General features: G+C 41.0%; 1 protein-coding gene across 3 annotated transcripts in view; it reads right to left on the bottom strand.

The window, feature by feature from the left end:
- The window catches only part of ANK3 (ankyrin 3), a 221,425-nt gene that overhangs the window by 156,900 nt on the left and 42,262 nt on the right, over positions 1–22,263 (bottom strand). For all 3 annotated transcript variants that reach the window (XM_024765198.1, XM_024765201.1, XM_024765200.1), the window contains exons 8-9: positions 5,654–5,752; positions 452–649 (exon numbers count right to left, since the gene is read on the bottom strand). In XM_024765198.1, coding sequence (XP_024620966.1) covers positions 452–649; positions 5,654–5,752 — 297 coding nt within the window. The remainder of the gene's footprint in view (positions 1–451; positions 650–5,653; positions 5,753–22,263) is intronic.

The raw sequence follows: 22,263 nt of genomic DNA, 5'->3' as shown, positions 1-22,263 counted from the left end.
TCATTACCTTACATGGTTAACATCCTCACATCGAATTTCTGCTCACAAATTCCTAGACCTTTCATGTTTAAGATGAAGTTTTCTGATCATTTTGCCTCGTATTTTTAGATCTCACAAAAAACTTTTAATTCACAGTTATCACTTTACCTACCAGAAGATAAGCTGACCAGCTCAGTCCTTTTGTACTTGTACAGTCTTTGGGTTTATTTATGTAAGAGAATCATGAGTGTGACCATAAAGAAGTTAATGATTTAGCCTCACCAGTCTTGCTAATGTTGGAAATAGAAGGGTTTACAGATTTTCCAGAAGGCCATTTGAAGGTTGACAAGAAGTACACTTTACTTAACTAGACCTTCCATTTTCACCTCCTGAAAAGGAATCCCTTTACGTGCAGGGGTAGCACGTGGTCAGCAAGACAACACAGGCTGGACTTGTGAGCTAAGCTACTCACCAGGGCTTTGGCGTTGGGGTTAGCCTTCTTGTCCAAGAGAACCTTGGCGACTTTGTAATGGCCACAGTGGGCAGCCACGTGCAGGGCAGTCAGGTAGTCATTGGTGACGTCGTCCACAGGCACGTTATGCTGGAGGAGAAGCTGGACGCAGTTTAAATGATCCCCCTGTGTAGCCATGTGCAGTGGAGACAATCCATTCTGGAACACAGAAGACAAGCAGAGTTTATTGTTTTACCTTTCAAACGCGAATATGCCCAACATAAAATACAGTACAAATGTGAACAGATGAAAACCCTAGATTTGCACACGGAAATACCTTCTCTTTTTAAAAGGTTTTGTGGCAACTGTTTTGAACTGCAGCTACTTTCCAAACTGGTCCTCCTACTTCTTAAATCAATCAAAAATAAATTTTCAACGATAATTTCTTTTTCTGATTTAAAAAACAGTGTGAATTGCACCAAGGTCCACTACTGATTGCATTTCCAGTGAATCTGAATTTTTAATATTTAAGACTGAAAACCAACTACACTTCAATAAAAAAAGTACTGATAACAACAACAAAAGAGTGAAAAGGATAAAATAAAGGCAGAAACAGAATGGTATTCACTAGACGGGTTTTTATTTTGTGCTTCTGTGTTATTAATGCTTGATATTGAATATTATCTTGATCAATTTTTAGAAAAAAGATCTGAATACAACACATTTCATCTCACATCAACGTAGAAAGGAAAACTTTGCCCTTTTCCATCAATCTGGTGCCCCCATGTGTCTATGGCGAGGAAAGGCAAGACTGTGACGAACTCATTAACTAATTAATGCTTGCCTCAGTTTAAATCAATTGGGCTCAATGACAGGTCTTCATCTGCATTACGGATAAGTAAAAAATTCATTTAGAGAGCTGAGAGAAGGCATGAGTGGGGTCAAAGGTAACTAAAACCATTAAAAAGATTGGAGTGACATTTAGCATTCAACACACGTTTTCTAATGAAGGCAAAAACAAGGTATTAAGATATCAGTCTTTCCAGGCACGCTTCCTTTAAATATGCAGACAAAGTGTTGGAGCCTGGGAAGTTCCTAGAATCCAGTTATCAAGAGAGGCTCTAGTAATTACTGTAACCTAGTTTAACCTACGTGGGAGGGAAAAGTGATGGTAAATTCAGTTTCCAAAAAAATCAACATCACTGAACTTTGAAAATAATGATATACTAAGTATGTACCAAGGAACTAGGCATTTCTGAATCCTCCAGGCCAAGTTAAATTCCCCTAATTTATCTGAATGACATAAAGCAAGAGTTCAAGGGGGGAAAAAAAGCAAGCCTTCCTCTGGCCACTCTCATGGCATCATTCACTCACCATGTCATGTATTTCAGCTATTTTTGTTTCTTGAAAACAGGAGGTTCATGGGTTATAATTTCCCCATATTGCCCAGCAGAGAGCCTTGTATATATAGAAAGAGCTCCATAAATAATTATGTAAATTTAAAGCCTTCATACACTGCCACTCAAGCAGAATATTTCTGCCTAAAAAATTCCACTCCAACATTTTGCACCAAAGTAGAAACTAAGGTGCAGGAAAGGAGGGGAACATTTCTCATTTGAGATACTGCCACCCACTAGCATATGCACTTGTTTATTTCCTGCCAAAACATTCCTCCGCTTTATGTTTTGATACAGTCTTAGAGGAAAACACAAAGTAAACAAAGAAACAAAATGTGAGAGAACAAATGACTTAGTGGAGAGTAGAAATGGGAGGCTGTGTCAATAAAAGAAGGAGCTTCTCTAATGACACACAAAACAACCACATATGAGTGGGTAACTTATAGGCCACTGGGGAAGGACCAGAAGAAAGGAAAGATTATCTGCCGTGTGGAGAGGGGTCATATTATGTATGGCATTGTCATCAAGCTAAAAACATGGATCCAGTGTGATGGCTCTTCTTAGCTCAGAAAGATGAAAGTCTTGAAGAATTAGACAGACGGTCTTAAAGTTCAGAATGCCTTCATTCGCTTCCTATTCATTCAACAAATATTTGGGGAAGGTCTCCTATGTGCCAGGTGCTGATTTAGGTCCTTGGGGTACTGCCCTGAATAAGACAAAGTTCTTGTTTTCATTTCACTGAAGAGACAGCAAACAGGTAAAGAAACTAAGAAGGCCTCTCTGAGAAGATGACATTTGAGTTGAGAAATGTGTGAAAACTGCAGAGCTCTGGGACAGACTGAGAGAGGTCAGTCTGAGGGAATGGGAAATGAAAACAAACTTGGTGTATTCTAGGAAGTGAAAGGAGGCTGCTTGGCTAGAAGAAGGTAAGGACCCGAAGGAGAGATGAGGCAGAGAGGTGGTCAGATTCTGGTAAGGAATTCTCAGTGCAGTGGGCGGGGCAACTTCCAGATAAACATGGTAGATGTGACATGCGTGTTTATCCATCCTTTCACAAACTCCACTAAAAAACATGAACGGAATTGAAAAGGTAAAACCCACAGGGCATGCACACCCACACACTCATACAACATGGCAAAGGAAACAAAAAAAGATGTGTGATATCTATAAACTTTGGAATATGAGAAAATATTTTAAGTGTTACCTCATCCAGCAGAGAGGAAAAGGCTGACACCTAAGTGCCTGTCGAGGGGTATAATCCGTGGTGTGCTGGTAAATGTTTCACAATAGCTCTTTAAAGAACAGCCCTGAGATATGGCATTTGCCAATTTCCAAGGTGTAAAGACCTCTATGCTATGACCGATTTCAAGCTATCAACATGATGTTACTGAATATGGAACTGGAAAGAGATGTACACAACGGGCTCCAGTATATCATGGGGTATGATACAGAGAATGTTTACCTCTCAGATGCCCCAAAGGCAGACAATATGGAAGCATAGTACCTTGGAGGATAAAGATGAAGCTTGGGGCCAAAAGCAGGATTGGTTTAGCTGCCTATGGAGTGGTCAGGTCTCCAAGCCCTTCCAACCCAGCAAAGCCTTATGACTGCCCCCTCATAACTTGCAGGAAACCAGGAATTTAATTTCTGGAGATTCTGGATGTGGAGGCTGGGGCAGAGCGGAGGGCAGTGGTTAGGCTCAGGACTGAGAACAGGTGTTCACAGAAGAAGGAAGGACAGCATAGGTGTTAAGAGTAGGATCTCTAGACTAAGACTGCCTGGGTTCAAATCCTTGGTCTGCCACTAGCTGAGACATCTCGAGAAAGTTACTTTCTCTTTTCGGATCTCAGTTTCCTCATCTATAAAAAGGGCATAATAGTAAAATCAGTACCTCATCGAGTTGTTGTGGGGAGTAACTGGGTTAGTATATGTAAAGTGCTTAGAACCTGGTATGTAGTAAACACTATGTAAATGTTGTTATCATTGTTACGATTAAGGTATGCACAGAGGACCAGGAGAATGACAGCTCCTTTTCCTTTTTCCTACTCAATGTATTCACCTGGATGTACACGGCAAAAGGTTAGAGGACTCATCCCTCAAAAAAAACCAAACCTTCCAGAGAAAAGGGCAACTTATCCCGACGTTAGGGACCCCTCCAACCCACCACCACCTGATACACCTGAGAGAAGCCCTGCCCACACTCTCACGGAGCTTCCACTCAAAGGTGAGTGCTTGACACGGTCAGGTACAGACATTCGTGGGCAACCCCCATCATGAAAAAGACAGCCAAAGCCAACAAAGAGAAAAAAGGAAATCTGAGGAGTTAGGGACAGATGAGAGGCAGAAAGAATTTTAAAGAAATGTCACCTTGAATGTTCTCCAAAAGGCAACAGGATGTATAGCATCCATAAAACAAGAACTGGATGCTTTAAGAAAAGAAGCTGTCAGAGGACAAGAAAATGTTCTTGCATATTAAAAGCATCAAAGAAAAAAGTCAAGGAGATTTCTCAGGAAAAAAAGTCAAATAGATACTGAGATGAACACTAGGAGAAGAATGACGAGACAATGATTTGCTTTTAATCGTGCTTATACTGCTTTGATACAATAAAAATTAATTTTAAAGAGAACGATGGGAATTACTTGGAGGCTTTTTAGGCAAGAGGTTGACATGATTTGGTTGACAGTTTATATGGCCACTCTGACTGCAAAATGGGAACTGGATTGGAAAGGAGCAGGTGAGGAAGTGGGGGACCAGTAAGTGATTATGATGGTTCAGGAAGATGATGTGGCTCAAAGATAGCAGTGGGATGGAGAGAAGATAGATATGGACTGTGTGAAAAGAAGAATAACAAATAGAATGGTTTAGATGAGAAGCATTCAAAAGTCCAAGATGTCATCATGTGCAATGAAAAATGGCGGCTGCTTAATTCTGTTGGATAACATCTCCAACAGCTCACCAATCTAAACCTGCATTTCAAATGAGTGATGGAATTGTTCAGACCACCTTGACCCTGTCCATCTTCACTAGAGTTGTTGAGTAAACACCAATCAGAGTACAAACAGGAGTAATACGTGCTTTTGGGGTTTTTTTTTGGTTAATATTTAGAAATTAGGGTTCCTTATAAAGCTTGACATAGCTTCAAAAAATCACTGGTTTGATTTTAAAAAAAAAACAGTAATGACTCTGAGGTAGTGTTTATATGTCCCCAAATTTATTTACAAATATTCTCTTTTTCAAATACTGTCAAATGGTTTTACCATTTAAAAATCCAGAAGACACTTAGTAAAACATTATTTTTTTTCGGGCCATCATCACGTATTCCCTTCACATATGTCAACTTTTCCAAAGGCCCAAGCGAGGTATAGTCTTTCCAAAGTTTCCAGTCTTTTTCAGTTAAATGATATCTTGGCCTTTTAATAGTCTGTCAACTCTCAAAAAATAAACTGAAGGGCTGGAGAAAGTGCACCAGCACCCAGACTTTAGACTGTAGATCTTGCAGTCTTTCCTTCCCCAACAAGCAATCATTTCTGAGCTATGAAAGTTTCATAGAATAAAATCAAGCAGTAAGTGTTCCTGAAACAAAACAAAATAAAAACAAAAGCAACACACACGCAAATGGCTTGGTGATAGAGGGCATGCATCTGAAGGCCTCATAAACGCAAACTTAATCTTGAGGGTCACCAAAGATTGGGTGCACAGAGCCACGCTAATTGCTAAATTCAAACTACGGCATTTTCTATGTGATTGAAAGGCTGGGTGAAATAACCAGTCAAGGGATTCAAAGCTCAATACAGTGTGATGACCAAACACCTGGGGAGAAATTACCTTGGTTTTTGAGAGAATGGGGGCAGCTCGATCAAGCAGCATCTCCACCACCTGCTCATGGCCACTCCTCGCTCCACAGTGCAGTGGCGTCAGCCCGTCCTATCAAACAAGGCAACATCTTCAGTTACAGTTGATGGGAAATTCTATAAATGAGTGCATTTGGTCAAGATTCGGCGCGGCACCCAATGTGCTGTGGGCCAGTGAGCTTCAAACGTTTACACATGTATCTCATAAAACAATTCTATATTTTCAACTAGAGGACAGAATTTTTCATAAGTTTAAGTAGTTGCCAAGTGTGTGATTCCACACAAAACTGACATTTAAAAATATAACTGTTCCACTACCCTTTCGACTATTCAATGGAATCTAAACACTTAAGTAATTTGATATCCACCATTTAAAAAAATACACAAATCTTTTTTTTTTTTTTTTTTTGGTACGCTGGCCTCTCACTGTTGTGGCCTCTCCCGTTTCGGAGCACAGGTTGTGGACGCACAGGCTCAGTGGCCATGGCTCACGGGCCCAGCCACTCCGCGGCATGTGGGATCCTCTCGGACCGGGGCACGAACCCGTGTCCCCTGCATCGGCAGGCGGAATCCTGTGCCACCAGGGAAGCCCCACAAATCTTTAAAACAGGAATTTGTAACAGAAATTTTACATTGGTCCTTTTTGCTCCTGCGTGTCTATTTCCATTCCACTTCCCCCATATAATTTTATCTTCGTGTAATATAATTTTATGCTTGATTGTTTTTTATTGATTACGGTATCATATTTCCCTGCTGCAAAAATACATAAATTTACTTTTTAAAAAGGTTTAAAGATTTCCTGAGAACATAAGCCTTTATTTAAGAATCAAAAATAAATCTCCTGATTGGCATTATAATTATTCAAACACAATGGATCAAAACAGCAAAAATATATTACACATTTTATGATTATTAAGCAAGAGTAACAATTCATTAAAAATTCCTCTCTGAATGAGATGTATTTTTTTCACAACTAGTTCATGGATCTGCTAATGAGTATTATTTATTGCTAAGATGAGACAGGGTTCAGCATCAATACTTCCCTAATTTTTGTTTTTGTAAATGCTAGTGCTAAGACATCTTGCCTGCATAAAGAAGTAGTTGGACTTTTGTTTTGGCAGTGCCGCTAATTCTCTAAACTCCTGAATTACATGCCAAAAGTCACTTAATAAACTTTCATCAAAGATTTCTTCCAAGGATCCATCATAAGACATAAGGACCATTAGGTCCTTCCTTTTTGTTGGCAGCAATAGGACTTCTAAGCATTTGATATGCAGAGAATTGCTTATCTAATCACCAGACTCATGAGTTCTTAATAGGACACCAGTATTTCCAACTCTTCCCTTTTCCCCCTCTCCATCTCCCCTTCCCCTCAGAGGTTTTGCTCCCTGGGGCCCTGCGGCTCAGAGTTAGACTCAGGCCTTTCCTTTGGACTAGCGGACTAGTGAGAAGGGCTATTGTATTAAAACATAGGTGGGACAGCAGAATTAACAGGGAGATGAGGAAGTGGAAATTTATTCACTTAAAACTATCTAAGTGGCTCCAAATCGTATGGAGAAGTTTTCACACACCCTGGCTTATGTGTTCCCCAACTTGAAGATTCCTGCTGTTGACACTTAATACCTACCCTAAGGATAGTCACATTTTACAATACATCAAAAGTTGATTTAATGTATTCAAATCACTTTCTAGATTGTGTGAGCAGATCTTGAAAGTAAGCCTAATTATCCTAATATATAATCAATAAGGTACAATTTTATTTCTCAACTACTAGCTAAATCTCAGTAGAATTAAAATTCCTTGAAAAATGAGATATGAATTGCAAATATGACATGAGCTGGTTTGTATATTTTGAGCGTGTTTAAATATTCTACCTTTTATGTTGATTTAAAACATTTGCTCTTCGAAAGCAAAGTTAAGCAATATAACTGTCTTTCAAGTGGAAACAGCATTTTCTTAATAAAATAGAATAAAATAAAATTTGAGAATAAATTAAAAGTATACCCTGAAGGCCAAATGTCTTCCCAGTAATGTAAAACCTGAAAATATCTGAAGGAGAAATAATACAATCATCGCATCTACCTTGCGACACACAAAAAAGTCACATTCTCCGAATGTGATTGCCTTTTATGAACTAAAAGGTCAACTTTAATTCTCTCATTTTCTCATAAGTAGACTCTATGATATAAGGGGTGACAATATGTATAGGCATTTTCAAACTATGGTCACAGACATAAAATTATTTATCTTTGAAAACTCATTTATCTTTGAAAATGATCTTCCCCCAAGCAAAATCCTACATACTGAATAACAAAGTGCTTGGCTATCTAAGAGTAAAATCTATCTCAACTCCTTAATCCTTTGAAGTACATTGTTCCTTACAGACATATATTTTTGCTGACTTCATCTTTTTAAAAAAGTTTTAATTATGAAAAACTTCAAACATATTTCAGACTAAAGTAGACTGTATAGTGTAATGAATGTCTAGGTACCTGGTGGACAGCATCAATAAATGTCACCTTAAGCTCCACCTTGATTCATCTATATCCTGACCTCTTCTCCTTTCTTATACTGTTTTGAAGCAAATCCACAATATTTGATCACTGTATTCTCACAACTACCCTTATACGGAAGGTACAACCTTCTTTTTGTAAGTGAAGACCCTGAGGCTCAAAGAGGTTAAATGACTCATCCAGGGTTCCATGGGCTGAACTCAGAATGAGGCTACTGCTGACTGCCGTGCAAATAAGGCATATCTTGGGAGGAGTTATTAAGACAAAGCCCCTCTGCTCAAACTTTTAGCCACTCAGCGCCTTCTTCTATCTACATTCTGCAGCTGCTACCTCTGATCTCTGGTGCTTATTTATTAAAAACTTATAGAATCTGGAGACTCAGCCAGGAAAGGTGACTTTTTTTCTGCAGTGTCAGAGCTGTGAAGGGCTTTCCATTCTAGCCACTCCTCCTTTCATCACCTCATTTCAATGATAAAGTCCGCGAGTTCCCCAAGAAAGGCCTCATCATCCTTGCTCAACTGCAAAGAACTCCCTGAAGCAGAGCTCTTTCAATTGGAGTTTTACTTGCAGTGTTTTAAACACTGATTGCAAATGGCTGACTCCTTTGGATCTTCTGCAAATTTGCTTTGAAACTTTTCAAAGGTGCGTGGCTCTTCAAATAGCCAGAAGCCTGGCAGGAGAGAGCCCTTTCAGCAGGAAGCTCTACAAGATGTCACGACTATCTGGTTGCACAGACAGTGCCAGCCTGGCTGCTGGGACAGTCACAGGTCAGCGGAAAACCAGTGCCTAGAGTTAATGTAAGATCTTTAATTAGCACCACAGTTTCTACAGTGACGAAGACCGACACGACCAGCTAAACCACAGGAAGCTGGAAAAGGATCTGCCATGTAGTGATTCACAGTTCAGTTAAAAAAAAAAAAAAAAGCAGGCATTGCCATTACTTAATACCAATTTTGTGGGTTGGGGGGAAGTAAACATTTAAATTTCGAGCTAATTTCTTTGGCTTTGAAACAGGTGTGGCTTATCATTCATGTTCCTGATGGACTGTTCTGATCACGATACCCCTGTGTTCAAGAAGATCTTTCATAACTGTCATTCATTCCTCAGCCAAGTCTGAATTCCTCAGGTTAGCATTCAAAGCCTTCCAGGTCAGTCGCTGCTACACTTGACTCTCCCCTAATTCCCTCCTCTTCTACCTCAATTAAACTCTTCGCAGTTCTTGGAGAAAGCCTCTCATATTCTACTTTCTCTGCTTTGCACACACTACTTCATGTACCTTGAAGTTCCCTTTCTACTTTTGCCAAGATCCAAATCCTTACCGTTTAAAGTACAGTTTTTCTTTGAAGATTTTCCCAAAGCTAGACATAACCATTCTACCATCAGGATTCCCCTCATATTTTATCTGAACCTCTGTGGGGGAACCTAAGACTTTTTATTTGGTATTTTAGTCTTTGTGAGCTTGAATTATGATTCCAATGAGTCTGTTTCTGACGACAAAGTCACTAGCTTAAAAGGGATACTTGAATCTCACAGATACGGTAACTCAGTATCATGTTGGTGAAAGTTGCTTACTAAAAATGACTGAGTGAATGAATGAATGAGTGGGCGAATGAATGGGTTTTTGGGACTAGTCTTCTAAAAACGTTTTCTAGTTAGTTGCTTAATAATTCCTTTCCTTCTTATCCTTTATGTTTAAGACTAGACTGATTTTGTGTGTCAGAAGTGCTATTATAATACCTTATTGTCCCAGAAAAATAAAATTTTCAATAGATAAGTGACTTATAAATTGGAATTACACTGAAGAATATGCCTCAGTCTTCTTAGCATTAAGAACAGCAAAGTAAGACCATAAAAAAAGAACGACATAATGCCATTTGCAGCAACATGCATGGAACTCGAGACTATCATTCTAAGTGAAGTAAGTCAGAAAGAGAAAGACAAATACCATATGATATCACTTATATGTGGAATCTAAAATGCAATACAAAGGAACTTATCTACAAGATAGAAAGAGACTCACAGACATAGAGAACAGACTTGTGGTTGCCAAGGGCGAGGAGGGGTGGGGGAGGGATGGAGTGGGGGTTTGAGATTAGCAGCTGCAAACTATTATATATAGAACGAATAAACAACAAAGCCCTACTGTATAGCACAGGGAACAATATTCAATATCCTGTGATAAACCATAATGGAAAAGAATGTGAAAAAGAGTATATATATATTATATATAAATTGAATCACTTGGCTGTAGAGCAGAAATTAACACAACACTGAAATCAACTATACCTCAATAAAAAAAGAATACGAAAGTAAGAGAAATATGAGAATACTTGCTCTAAGATATTTTCCTCTTTGTAATTCAGAACATTGTAAGCTTAAAAAAGCTATTGTGGATGTTGTGTTTTGCAACAGTAGTGAACTGGTTTACATAGCAGAGAACTCCTTTCCTTAAAATTAGAGGAATGCTTTTTCCAATACAAAATAAGGATTCTTACCTGCTCCCAATTCCTGGAAATTTACAATTAATGTACAGTGTCACTTTGAATGGGTCCTAGGCTAAAAAGCAGTTCTTCAACCATATAGGACAGTATATAGCTTTGACCTCCAGTTGAGAAACGCTTGACAAAGGCAATTCTTGAGGCTCTAGGGAGGCTGCCTCAAGAAAGGCAGCATATGCAGTTGGACAGGAGAGAAGGAGAGAGGATGTGGAGTTGCCATAGTAACATTATGGGAAGGAAATGAAACTGCATGGGGTTAGTGATTTTTTTTTTTTTTTTTCCCAATTCCCCTGATTTCTAAAGCGCTAACATAATGAACAAGTATTCCCTTGGGCAGAATTCTGAAGCAACACAAACTGGTGAGTCTAGATCTCATATTTCATTTCAGTGACAGTAATCTTATTAGTGAGGTGGGGAACTGCACTTTATTGGCTGGAAAAAAGGCTCTTTTGCACAAAGAGCAAAATCCTGCACACTAGAAGGTCAAAAAGATTTTCTTTCGAGCCTGGTTTTTCTGAAAAGCATGGAGCGGGACATTAAACCATCATACTTAGGAATAATGAACCCAGAATATGTCCTTAACAGGTTGAATTTGCCCGAAGCCAATACTGAAATGACACAAATTCATGACTTGGGAAATACTTTCAGAAAGAAACATAGTTTATTTTGATTACTATCCTCTAGATTTCTTTCTATTCTTCCTTTTAAGCAAAAAACATACTCAATAGAAGGAAAAGGAAATCAAGCAGAGAGAACTCTGTGGATATATACTTTTTTCTGTGTCATGGAGATAAAACAGGATGTGATATTTAACTGAAGATTGAAAACAATGAAAGAGAAGGCAGGTAGTGCCCATAAGACGACAGTTATAATGATAGCCAGAGATCAATTAAAAGGCACCATTACGTTCAATAGCAAAGCTATTCTCATACCTGCATTTTTCTCTAAAAATTCTGACTGTGTCCCCATTTTGTGCATGTTCGGTAATTGTAGATTTGGCCTGAGAGAAAGTGAAATAACATTTTGAAACCCCTCTGCTGTCACGGGCACTTTATATTTGTGATCTTAGTGAATTTTTATAACAGCTCATGAGAAAGTCATCAGAAGTTCCATTTATAGATGAGAAAGCTGCTCCACAGGATTAATGTAACTACCCAAGGTCACAGGCAAGTTAATGGTTCGCATTAGAACTTACACTCAAGGTTGCCTCTGCCAGAGGGACTGGATTTCTTCTACTCTACCAAGCAATCTCCTTTTAAGATCAAGAATTCATTGCTGCCATTTATACATAGGAAAGAAAAAAATCTCTTTCTAATGCTCTTCCTTGCTGTCATGCCGTACATTCTACATGTTTTGAGTTAAACTAAAATAAGGTAAAATCCTTCTGTTGTTCTTTCTCCTTGGAAAACTAGAGTTTTCTCTCTGAGCCTAGAACACATCTGTTTACTATTTGTTGTGTATTTCTCCAGTCTGCTCTTTGTGGTTTTTTTTGTTTTGTTTTGTTTTTGCTGTACGCGGGCCTCTCACTGATGTGGCCTCTCCCGTTGTGGAGCACAGGCTCCGGACATGCAGGCTCAGCGGCCATGGCTCACGGGCCCAGCCGCTCCGCGGCATGTGGGATCCTCCCGGACCAGGGCACTAACCCGTGTCCCCCGCATCAGCAGGCAGACTCTCAACCACTGCGCCACCAGGGAAGCCCCCTCTTTGTGTTTTTTGATCCTTCTTTCTTATCTTCTTTTGGGTTAACTGAGTATCATTTAGTATTCTAGTGATTGATTCATCATATATATCATTAACTATCTCTTCCTTTGGCTTTTTTTTTTTTTTTGTGGTACGCGGGCCTCTCACTGTTGTGGCCTCTCCCGTTGCAGAGCACAGGCTCCGGACGCGCAGGCCCAGCGGCCATGGCTCACGGGCCCAGCCGCTCTGCGGCATGTGGGATCCTCCCGGACCGGGGCACGAACCCGTGTCCCCTGCATCGGCAGGCGGACTCTCAACCACTGCGCCACCAGGGAAGCCCCCTTTGGCTTTTTAACTAAACTCTTTTTTCTTTTCTTTCCTTTTTTTCTCTAGTGGTGGTTCTAGAGATTAAAATATGTATCCTTGGACTTCCCTGGTGGCACAGTGGTTAAGAATCTGCCTGCCAATACAGGGGACCCGGGTTTGAGCCCTGGTCTGGGAAGATCCCACATGCTGCGGAGCAACTAAGCCCGTGTGCCACAACTACTGAGCCTGCGCTCTAGAGCCCACGAGCCACAACTACTGAGCCCACGTGCTGCAACTACTGAAGCCTGTGCACCTACAGCCTGTGCTCCCCAACAAGAGAAGCTACCACCATGAGAAGCCCGCACACTGCGGCAAAGAGTAGCCCCTGCTCGCCGCTACTAGAGAAAGCCCACGAGCAGCAAAGAAGACCCAACGCAGCCAAAAATAAATAAATAAATTTATATATAAAAAAAAGTATCCTTAACTTATCACAGTCTAAATAATATTATTAATTATATAGTTACAGTATTTATATATTATGTATTGAACCAATATTATTCTCATGCATGAGAATTCTGCAATAATTCCATTTACATTAGTAGTTTCATCTTTTGTGCTATAAATATACATTTAACTTTTACATGGATTATAAACCTCATAACAGCTATTACTTAAACAATCAACTTTTTAAAAATTTAAGAAAATAATTCTTTATCTGTTTATGACTTCTAACTCATCTCTACTTTATTTAGATCCACATTTCCACCTAGTATCACTTCCCTTCAGAATGAAGAACTTCCTTTAGTATTTCTTTTAGTATGGGTTTGATGGTAACAAGTTATCTCAGCTTTTGTTTACCTGAAACTGTCTTTATTTTATTTTTATTATGGAAATATACTTGTACTGGATATAAATTCTAGGTTAACAGATATTTTTTTTCAGCACGTTAAAGATATTTCACTGTCTTCTGACCCCCAGTGTTTCTGATAAGGAGTCAGATAACATCCTCATCATTGTTTTTCCATTTATAATGCATCTTTTCCTCTGGCTGCTTAAAAAATTTCCTATTTTTGACATCCAGCAGTTTCAGTATGATGTGCCTCTGTGTGGTTTTCTTTGGATTTATCCTCCTTGGTTTGCTAAGTTTCCTGGGTTTGCAGTTTATGATTTAATTTGGAGATATATATATATATTTTTTCCTACCCCATTCTCTTTTTCCTCTACCTCTTAGACTCTATTGTATGTATTTAGTTGGCTTGCTATTATTCCACAGATTGTTGATATGGTGTTAATTTTATTTTTAATCTTTTTGCTTTCTCTTCTTCAGTTTGGATGATTTTTATGACTTGTCTTCAAATTCACCAACTCTTTCTTTCTTTATACTCAATCAGCTGTTTATCTCATCCGATGACTTAAAAAAATTCAGATATTGTGTTTTTCTATTGTAGGATTTCTATCTGGTTCTTCTTAAATTTTTTTAAAGGTTTCCTTATTTCTCCTGAAATTCTTCTTTTCTTCACCCATTATATCTTTTTCCTTCAGATTATTTAACATGTTTAATGAATAATAATTTTTTTTTTTTTTTTTTTGCGGTACGCGGGCCTCTCCCGTTGCAGAGCACAGGCTCTGGATGCACAGGCTCAGCGGCCATGGCTCACAGGCCCAGCCGCTCTGCGGCATGTGGGATCTTCCCGGACCGGGGCACGAACCCATGTCCCCTGCAGCGGCAGGCGGACTCTCAACCACTGCACTACCAGGGAAGCCCTATAATAATTTTTAAATTATATACTGGGTATTGTGAATTGTATGTTATAGCAACTCTGGAACTTGTGGTGACTTGCATTTTGGCTTTCAACAATAGGTCTATTTCAGTTTTGTCCTTATTCCCACAGTGATTCCTTTAGTCCTGGGCCAAAGATGTTTAGCAAGCCTCTCTGATGTGGTAATTCTGTCTCCTGTGTAGCAGGTAGCTGCTGAAGTTTCTTTGAAGGTTTCAATCTTTTAGCTGTTATTTTCCTCTGACCACCTTGGAGTTTTACCCTGCACATGCATAGTTCAGGGGTCAACCAAGGATTGTGGAGAGTTACATGTTGATTCCCCTCCTTTGTGGTTTCCTTCTTTCAGGGATTTCCCCCCTAAATGTCCAGCCACTCTTATAGCCCCAAACTTGATCCTCTGTCCTCAAGACAATAAAACTGACTTTCTCCATGAGCTGTCATAGTACGCTGTACTGACTAGTGAGGGCTGCCATGTAAATACAGATCTCCTCCTGTGTTATTTAGTTCTTTCAAAAGCTGAATTCACTCCAATTTATTCCTGCTGTCGATGCTTTTCAATGTCTCCAAACATGTTTCTTTTATTTTTATTTTTTTATAAATTTATTTATTTATTTGTTTTTGTCTGCGTTGGGTCTTCGTTGCTGAGTGCGGGCTTTCTCTAGTTGTGGCGAGCGGGGGCTACTCTTTGTTCTGATGCATGGGCTTCTCATTGCGGTGGCTTCTCTTGTTGCGGAGCACAGGCTCTAGGTGCACGGGCTTCAGTAGTTGTGGCGCACAGGCTTAGTTGCTCTGCGGCATGTGGGATCTTCCCAGACCAGGGCTCGAACCTGTGTCCCCTACATTGGCAGGTGGATTCTTAACCACTGCGCCACCAGGGAAGCCCTCCAAACATGTTTCTTAAAAATATTTTTCCAGGGACTTCCCTGGTGGCGCAGTGGTTAAGAATCTGCCTGTCAATCTACAGATTCAATACAATACCTGTACTAACACATCATTGTAAAGCAATTATACTCCAATAAAGATGTTATTAAAAAAAAAACAAAAACGAACCTGCCTGCCAATGCAGGGGATGCGGGTTCGATCCCTGGTCCAGGAAGATCCCACATGCCTCAGAGCAACTAAGCCCATGTGCTACAACTACTGAGCCTTGCTCTAGAGCCCATGAGCCACAACTACTGAGCCCACACGCTGCAACTACTGAAGCCCACACACCTAGAGCCCATGCTCTGCAACAAGAGAAGCCACTGCAATGAGAAGCCCGTGCACCGCAATGAAGAGTAGCCCCTGCTCACCACAAGTGGAAAGCCCGTGCACAGCAACAAAGACCCAATGCAGCCAAAAATTTAAAAATCAATAAATATTTTTCCAGAGTTTATGATTTTTATCGGCATGAGGCTCAGTTGAATACAAACTACTCTATCATTATTTAAAGTCAGAACTTTGCATTTGAGAAAAAACATGAATATGTGGCTTCTACACACTATACCATCAGAGTTTGTTTTTGTTTTGATCATACACTACTTTAGGAATACTCTTTCTATATAGATGAGAGAATTCTTGAATTTTCAGTAAACAGAAACTGAATATAAAATATAATTTTAAATATGTAAAGTTGCTTTTTATAAAGTTCTTAGAAGATGTTACATGAGGAAAAAAACAATTCAAATTAAGATTCCCAATTTTAAGAAACCCCAATAATGACATTTATTGTATCTCTCCATTAAGGAAGGAAGGTAACTGGAAGACGTTTATAGTGGATAACTGTAGAGTGCTTGTGTGCCTAATAGATACAGAGTTATTTAAAAGAAATAGGATGTGAACATTACCAACATACATCCAGGGAAAACAGGAGAAATAGGAGATTACTTTCCGAGCACCAGCACTTGGAACCATATAGCAGTTAACTAAAATAATAACTGTCCTGGGCTTCCCTGGTGGCGCAGTGGTTAAGAATCCGCCTGCCAGTGCAGAGGACATGGGTTGGAGCTCTGGCCCGGGAAGATCCCACATGCCGCAGAGCAACTAAGCCCGTGTGCCACAACTGCTGAGCCTGTGCTCTAGAGCCTGTGAGCCACAACTACTGAGCCCGTGTGCCACAACTACTGAAGCCCGCATGCCTAGAGCCCGTGCTCCGCAACAGGGGAAGCCACCGCAATAAGAAGCCCTCGCACCACAACGAAGAGTGGCTCCTGCTCGCCGCAACTAGAGAAAGCCCGCACGCAGCAACGAAGACCCAACGCAGCCAAAAATAAATAAATAAATAAATAAAATTTATTAAAAAATATAAAATAAAAGAATAACTGTCCTGAGGCTGCTTTGTAGATTCTTCAAGAGAGCCAGGCTTCAGTGGCACACGGAAGTTACCCAATTCTTTCAGGTCTCTAATTTGGTAAGGCAAATGAGGGTTCCAACATGGTGTAAAATCATTAGGAAAGAGAGAAAGGGAAGAAAAAAGATGCCTCTGTCATGTTCCCAGAACTCTTTGCAACTCTCAAAAACAGTCTTTCCTTCAAAGATATTTTCATGTTTGGAAGCTAAGAGAATTTCATGATTACTTGTTCGTTCTTTATTTTTTTATTAAGACTTTATTTTCCTTAGAGCAATTTAAGTTTTACAGCACAATTTGGGGAGGGTGCCCTTGTCTTTCTGTGAATCCAAATAAATACTTTCAATTAACTTTTAATATTTATGATATAAAAATTAAAAATGAATATATTTTTGAATGACATAAAGAAATATTTTCAAATTAGTCTTGACTAATGTAGAAACCCAGAGTCTTCTGCACCATTTCAAATGTTCTTGTCAACATGTCTATGTTAGAACTCAAGGAGCAAGTATTGTATTAGAATTTTCTCTTTGACAGAGGTTATTTTATGACTATGAAATATTTAATATTTTCTTTAAGGATTTATTTTTAACCAAGGCAATCACACTCTGAAAATACAATAAAAGCAAAACTCAATACCAATATTTATTTTTCCTTCATATTTAACCTGAGAAATATAACCAGTTGCACTTCTGGGAAAAGATAAGCTAAAACTACAGGACATCTAAGTGACTCCTGACACCTTCCCAGAAGAGTAAGAATTTAACAACTGACAGATTGTTAGTTCATTCATACTCTGAAAACACTTTATCTACCTATGCACACATACCTTTATTCTTATAAAACCACTGGATGCCATTAACTTCAGGGAGCAAAATTACATTATCGCAGGACCAATATAAAGTCAAATAAAGTAAGACCTTCTGGCAAATGTAACATTAAGAAGTGTGTCTTATTTATATACTCAGCAAATACTTATTAGACATCTAGTATGTGCCAGGAAGTGTGCTAAGTGCTAGAGATATTAAGATGGACGTGTGCTGCTGAGTGTCAGGGTGTAGCTTTGGATGTAATATTATAGTAATGGGATTATATGGGGATGTGGGCAGTGGCACCTTGCTAGAAAGGCTGGAAGTTGGAAGAGGAATGGTTAGAGCAGCATTCTGGGAATCAGAGTATTATTATTAGGAACTCTACCTGGAACTCCTGAATGTTCTCTGAAGCACTAAATAAAAGCACAGCTACCTTTATTATTGGATGGAGAAGAGTCAGTGAAAGGAGATGGAGAACTCAGAAGCTGTCACGAAGTCTTAACCTGGTTCTAATTTAGGGTTCATACTGAGCCTCTGATTTGGCTGTGAATTGATGCAAATAATCAATAAAGGAGAATAAAAATGACAAGAGACCACCCATTGCAAAGTATCTTCCTTCAAAAAGGATACAAATACACGTGCTAGCTTTGCAGAGAGAGAGTTAAACTGGAAGAAATAGCGGCTACCGTAAGTAGTCATTCTTATCAAAGCATTTCTATAAAGAAACAAATTAGGATGCTGCATATAGACCAGATTGAAGCATTTGCCTTGACGTGTGTATATATCTTGGCACATTTGCCACCACTATTGCCTCATAAATTATGTTGTTATAGTGAAAATATGAAAGCTCTGCTCTCACAGCAACGTTCGAGTGTACAATACAGTATCATTAAGGGTACAACACAGTAGCGTTAACTACAGTCACCATGATGTACCTTAGATCCTTGAACTTATTCATCTTATAACTGACATTCTGTATCATCTGACCAACATTTCCCTATTTCCCCCATCTCTCAGCCCCTGGCAACCATTCCATTCTCTGTTCTATGAGTTCCATGTTTTCAGATTCCACATCTAAACGATATCACATAGTAGTTGCCCTTCTCTGTCTGACTTATTTCACTCAGCATAACGCTCTCAAGGCCCATCCATATGGTTGCAAATGGCAGGATTTCCTTTTATTTTTATGGCTGAGTAACATTCCATATATATTGACCATTGATGTCATTGATGGATACTTAGGTTGTTTCCATGTCTTGGCAATTATGAATAATGTTGCAATGAACATGGGAGTGCAGGTATCTCTTCAAGATAGTGATTTCATTTCCTTTGGATATATACCCCAAAGTGGGATTGCTGACCTTTATTGAAATGTTCCAAAATACCTTTTGGAAATGCAAATGCTATATTGAAGCTTTATCAGTTAATCAATAAAGCTCTAGTGGGTTTTTTTCCCCCATAAAACCAGTGGGTGTTTTAATAATTTAAAAAACCCCTCCAATTCCTATATTTCAGGGGCACCACCTTCTTTGTCTAGTCTCCTCCCCTGCTGACTCCCAATAACTTCCCAGATTTGAGGGTGGTGTCATCAATCTAGTTTACTGATTAAGTCATCAGTGATTCTCTCTCTTCTTCTGGGACTCTCATGATGGGTAGATTGTTTTCACTTAATAGTGTTCTGTAAGTCCTGTAGGTTTTCTTCATTCCTTTTTTAAAAAAACATTTATTTATTTATTTCAGCTGCACCAGATCTTAGTTGTGGCATGCGGGATCTTCATTGCAGCATGTGGGATCTTTAGTTGTGGCATGCAGACTCTTTAGTTGTAGCATGCAAACTCTTAGTTGTGGCATGCAGGGCCTAGTTCTCCAAACAGGGTTCGAACCCAGGCCCCTGCATTGGGAGTGTGGAGTCTTACCCACTGGCCTACCAGGGAAGTCCCTTCTTCATTCCTTTTTATTCCTTTTTCTTTTGGTTCTTCTGATTGGATAGGTTCAGATGTTCTTTCTTCTACTTGGTCCAGTCTGCTGTTGAAGCTCTCTACTGAATTCTTCATTTCAGTCACTATAATCTTTAGCTCCAAAATTTCTGTTTGGTTGTTTTTTTATGTTTTCTATCTCTGTATCAAACTTCTCATTTTGTTCTTGTATTTTTCCCGATTTTGTTAAACTGTCTACCTGTGTTTTCTTGTAGCTCTCTGAGCATCTTAACAGTTATTTTGAATCCTTTGTTGGGCAATCCTTGTATCTCCATTTCTCCATTTCTTTCGGTTGCTGAAAGCTTACTGTGTTCCTTGGGCGGTGTCATGTTACCCTGATCCTTCATGATCCTTGCGGCCTTGCACAGATGCTGTGCATTTAAAGAAGCAGTCACCTCTTCCAGACTTCATGGGTTGACCTTGGTATGGAAAGACCTTCACCTGCAGGTAGCATGCTCTGACCTTGGGTCTACTGGTGCAGGGTGCCAAATGCAGGATTGGGCGGTGGGGGTGATGTCTCATCCGCTCAGGCCACTGGGGCCCACAGCATTGACCATAGTGACTGCAAGGGCTGTTGGAGACCTCAGTGGCACCACAGGTCCAGTGGCTTGGGATTTGGGCAGGCACTGGTGGTGGCTGGAATTGGTGGTGTGTACAGACTCGGTTGCAGGGGCCAACTGCAGGTGCCTATGTAGTGCCAGGTGCTCGTTTAAGACATACACATAGAGATGGGGGCGAGCGCCAGCTGCGAGGGTCTGGGCTAACTGCAGCCATTGGGGCCCTTGGCTGTCAGCATTCATGACTGTGGCTGCAAGATCACACCGTGGGTGCACTGCAGTGGAGGCTGGTATCGGGAGTCAGGCTGGAGGCATGCAGGTACACAGCTGGAGGGGCCCACTGTAGGTGAGCCTGGTGGTGCAGGCCAGTAACAGGAGATAGGGCCAGGTCTGGCCCAGAAGAGCCATGGGGGCCCTGGCTATTGGTGTGCACTCCTGTGGCTTCAGGGTCTCCCCAGGGGGGTGCGTGGCAGTGGAGGCATGAGGGTCTGGTCGGGAGCGTGCAGGTGCACGGCTGGGGGCTTAGCTGCACATGTGCTGAGTGGTGGAGGCCAGTGACCAGAGCCAGAGCCAAGTTCAGGTCCACGAGCAGCTGCGAGGGCCTTGGTAGTCGGCCTGCCCTTCCGTGGCTGCAGGGTCTTGCCACGGGTGTGCCCACAGCCGTAGAAGCCTGTGATGAGGGTCAGGCCGGCAGTGTGCAAGGGCACAGCTGGAGGGGCCCGCGCCAAGCACATGCACAGAAGTGAGTCACCCACGGGGGTCCAGGCTGGCGTCTTGTACTTGTGCGGCTGCAGAGGCCTGGGCCGGCTGCTGGTGGGGATGCTGGGCCGCAGCGGGGCAGTGGGAGGTAAAGAGCAGGGAGGGGCTCAGGTGGCTGGTGTCTGCGAATGTGAGTGTCTGTGGGGCAAAAACCAGTGACGTCTGCAGGGGCTCTGTGGCCGCTGTGCTGGCCATCAGTTACTTTGGTGGCAAAAGGCGCTGGGGTCTGCAGAGCAGGTCACAGGGAACCACAATCATTTCTGCTGCGTGGCTGATGCTAGGAGCCCTTGCTCTTTTTCCTTGTTTCTCCCCATCTCTATTCATCTCAGCTTTGCCAGTCTCTGGGTGGGGTGAAACCCAAGTGGGTCCTTTGCTCAGTGCCCCAAAAGGCGGGGAAGCTGGCGGTTCACCCCACTCTCCCTTTCTTGGTGAGGGGAACTCCTTCTAGTTGGGGAGGCTCACTCTTGGCCCTGAGCAGTGCTGGCCTGGGGAATGGGATGACACAGGCAAAATGAAGCCCTTCTTCCTTGCCTTTTTGTGCAGTATTCTCAGGTTTTTTGCTCCACTGTGTTGCTGGAGTTTCTTAAGCGGACTCCTGAGCTCTCTTTGATCGTGGATCACTGTCTAATTGTTGATCTTCCTGGGTGATGGGGGCTGGGGTCTCCTACTTCGCCATCTTGGTCACATCATCCCAACGCATACCACCATCCTGACTTTCACTATAACTAATTATTCTTAAAGTTTCAGCATCCAGTGCCCCAGCAGCTGGGAGAGCTTGGGAAATCATTGGGAACAACCCACTAACTGTACTGAGATGGAAACTAACACTCAGGAGGATCAACTTTCCTCAGTTCATGATCTCACTTGCTAGTCACGCTTAAGACTAGAGATCAGGCACTAGGGTAAAAAAAATTCACTCATCCTGCTTTTCCAGCTGGTCAGATCCCACTTAAAATTACTCTGACCACAATTCAAATTTATTTCGCTGATTGAAAGGGCACTAAGAAGCATCTGCTTTTAAACTGAATCCTTTATTAGGTCGGTAAGGCGTGCAAGGGGTCAGAGCAAGCCAACGAGGTCCCTTAGAGTGTGCTGGCCCCTCAGGTGAAACCCAGATTCGTTTTCCTGTCCCTAAACCCAAGGGGATTGGCGTGCAGCAGGTCAGATTGTTGATGCAACAAGGTAGCTACAAAAGTAGGAAGTACCTGGCAGGAGGTAGGTGGGTAGATAACAATATTTATTTTCTAAAGAGCTACTGGATTGAGTCATTAGAACTTGTATTTATAAAAAAATTTGCTTTCCATTTTGAGGCTTGTTCCCAGGGCTTTCTGACACTTTATGGCTCTCTCCCTTTCACCCACAAACCCAGTCACTACTCA

This window comes from Neophocaena asiaeorientalis, unplaced genomic scaffold, assembly GCF_003031525.2.
Source record: "Neophocaena asiaeorientalis asiaeorientalis breed wild unplaced genomic scaffold, Neophocaena_asiaeorientalis_V1.1 scaffold183, whole genome shotgun sequence".
Taxonomy (NCBI): Eukaryota; Metazoa; Chordata; class Mammalia; order Artiodactyla; family Phocoenidae; genus Neophocaena; species Neophocaena asiaeorientalis.
The sequence above is the reverse complement of the archived record's forward strand: the minus strand, read 5'-3'. Positions and strand labels throughout refer to the sequence as shown.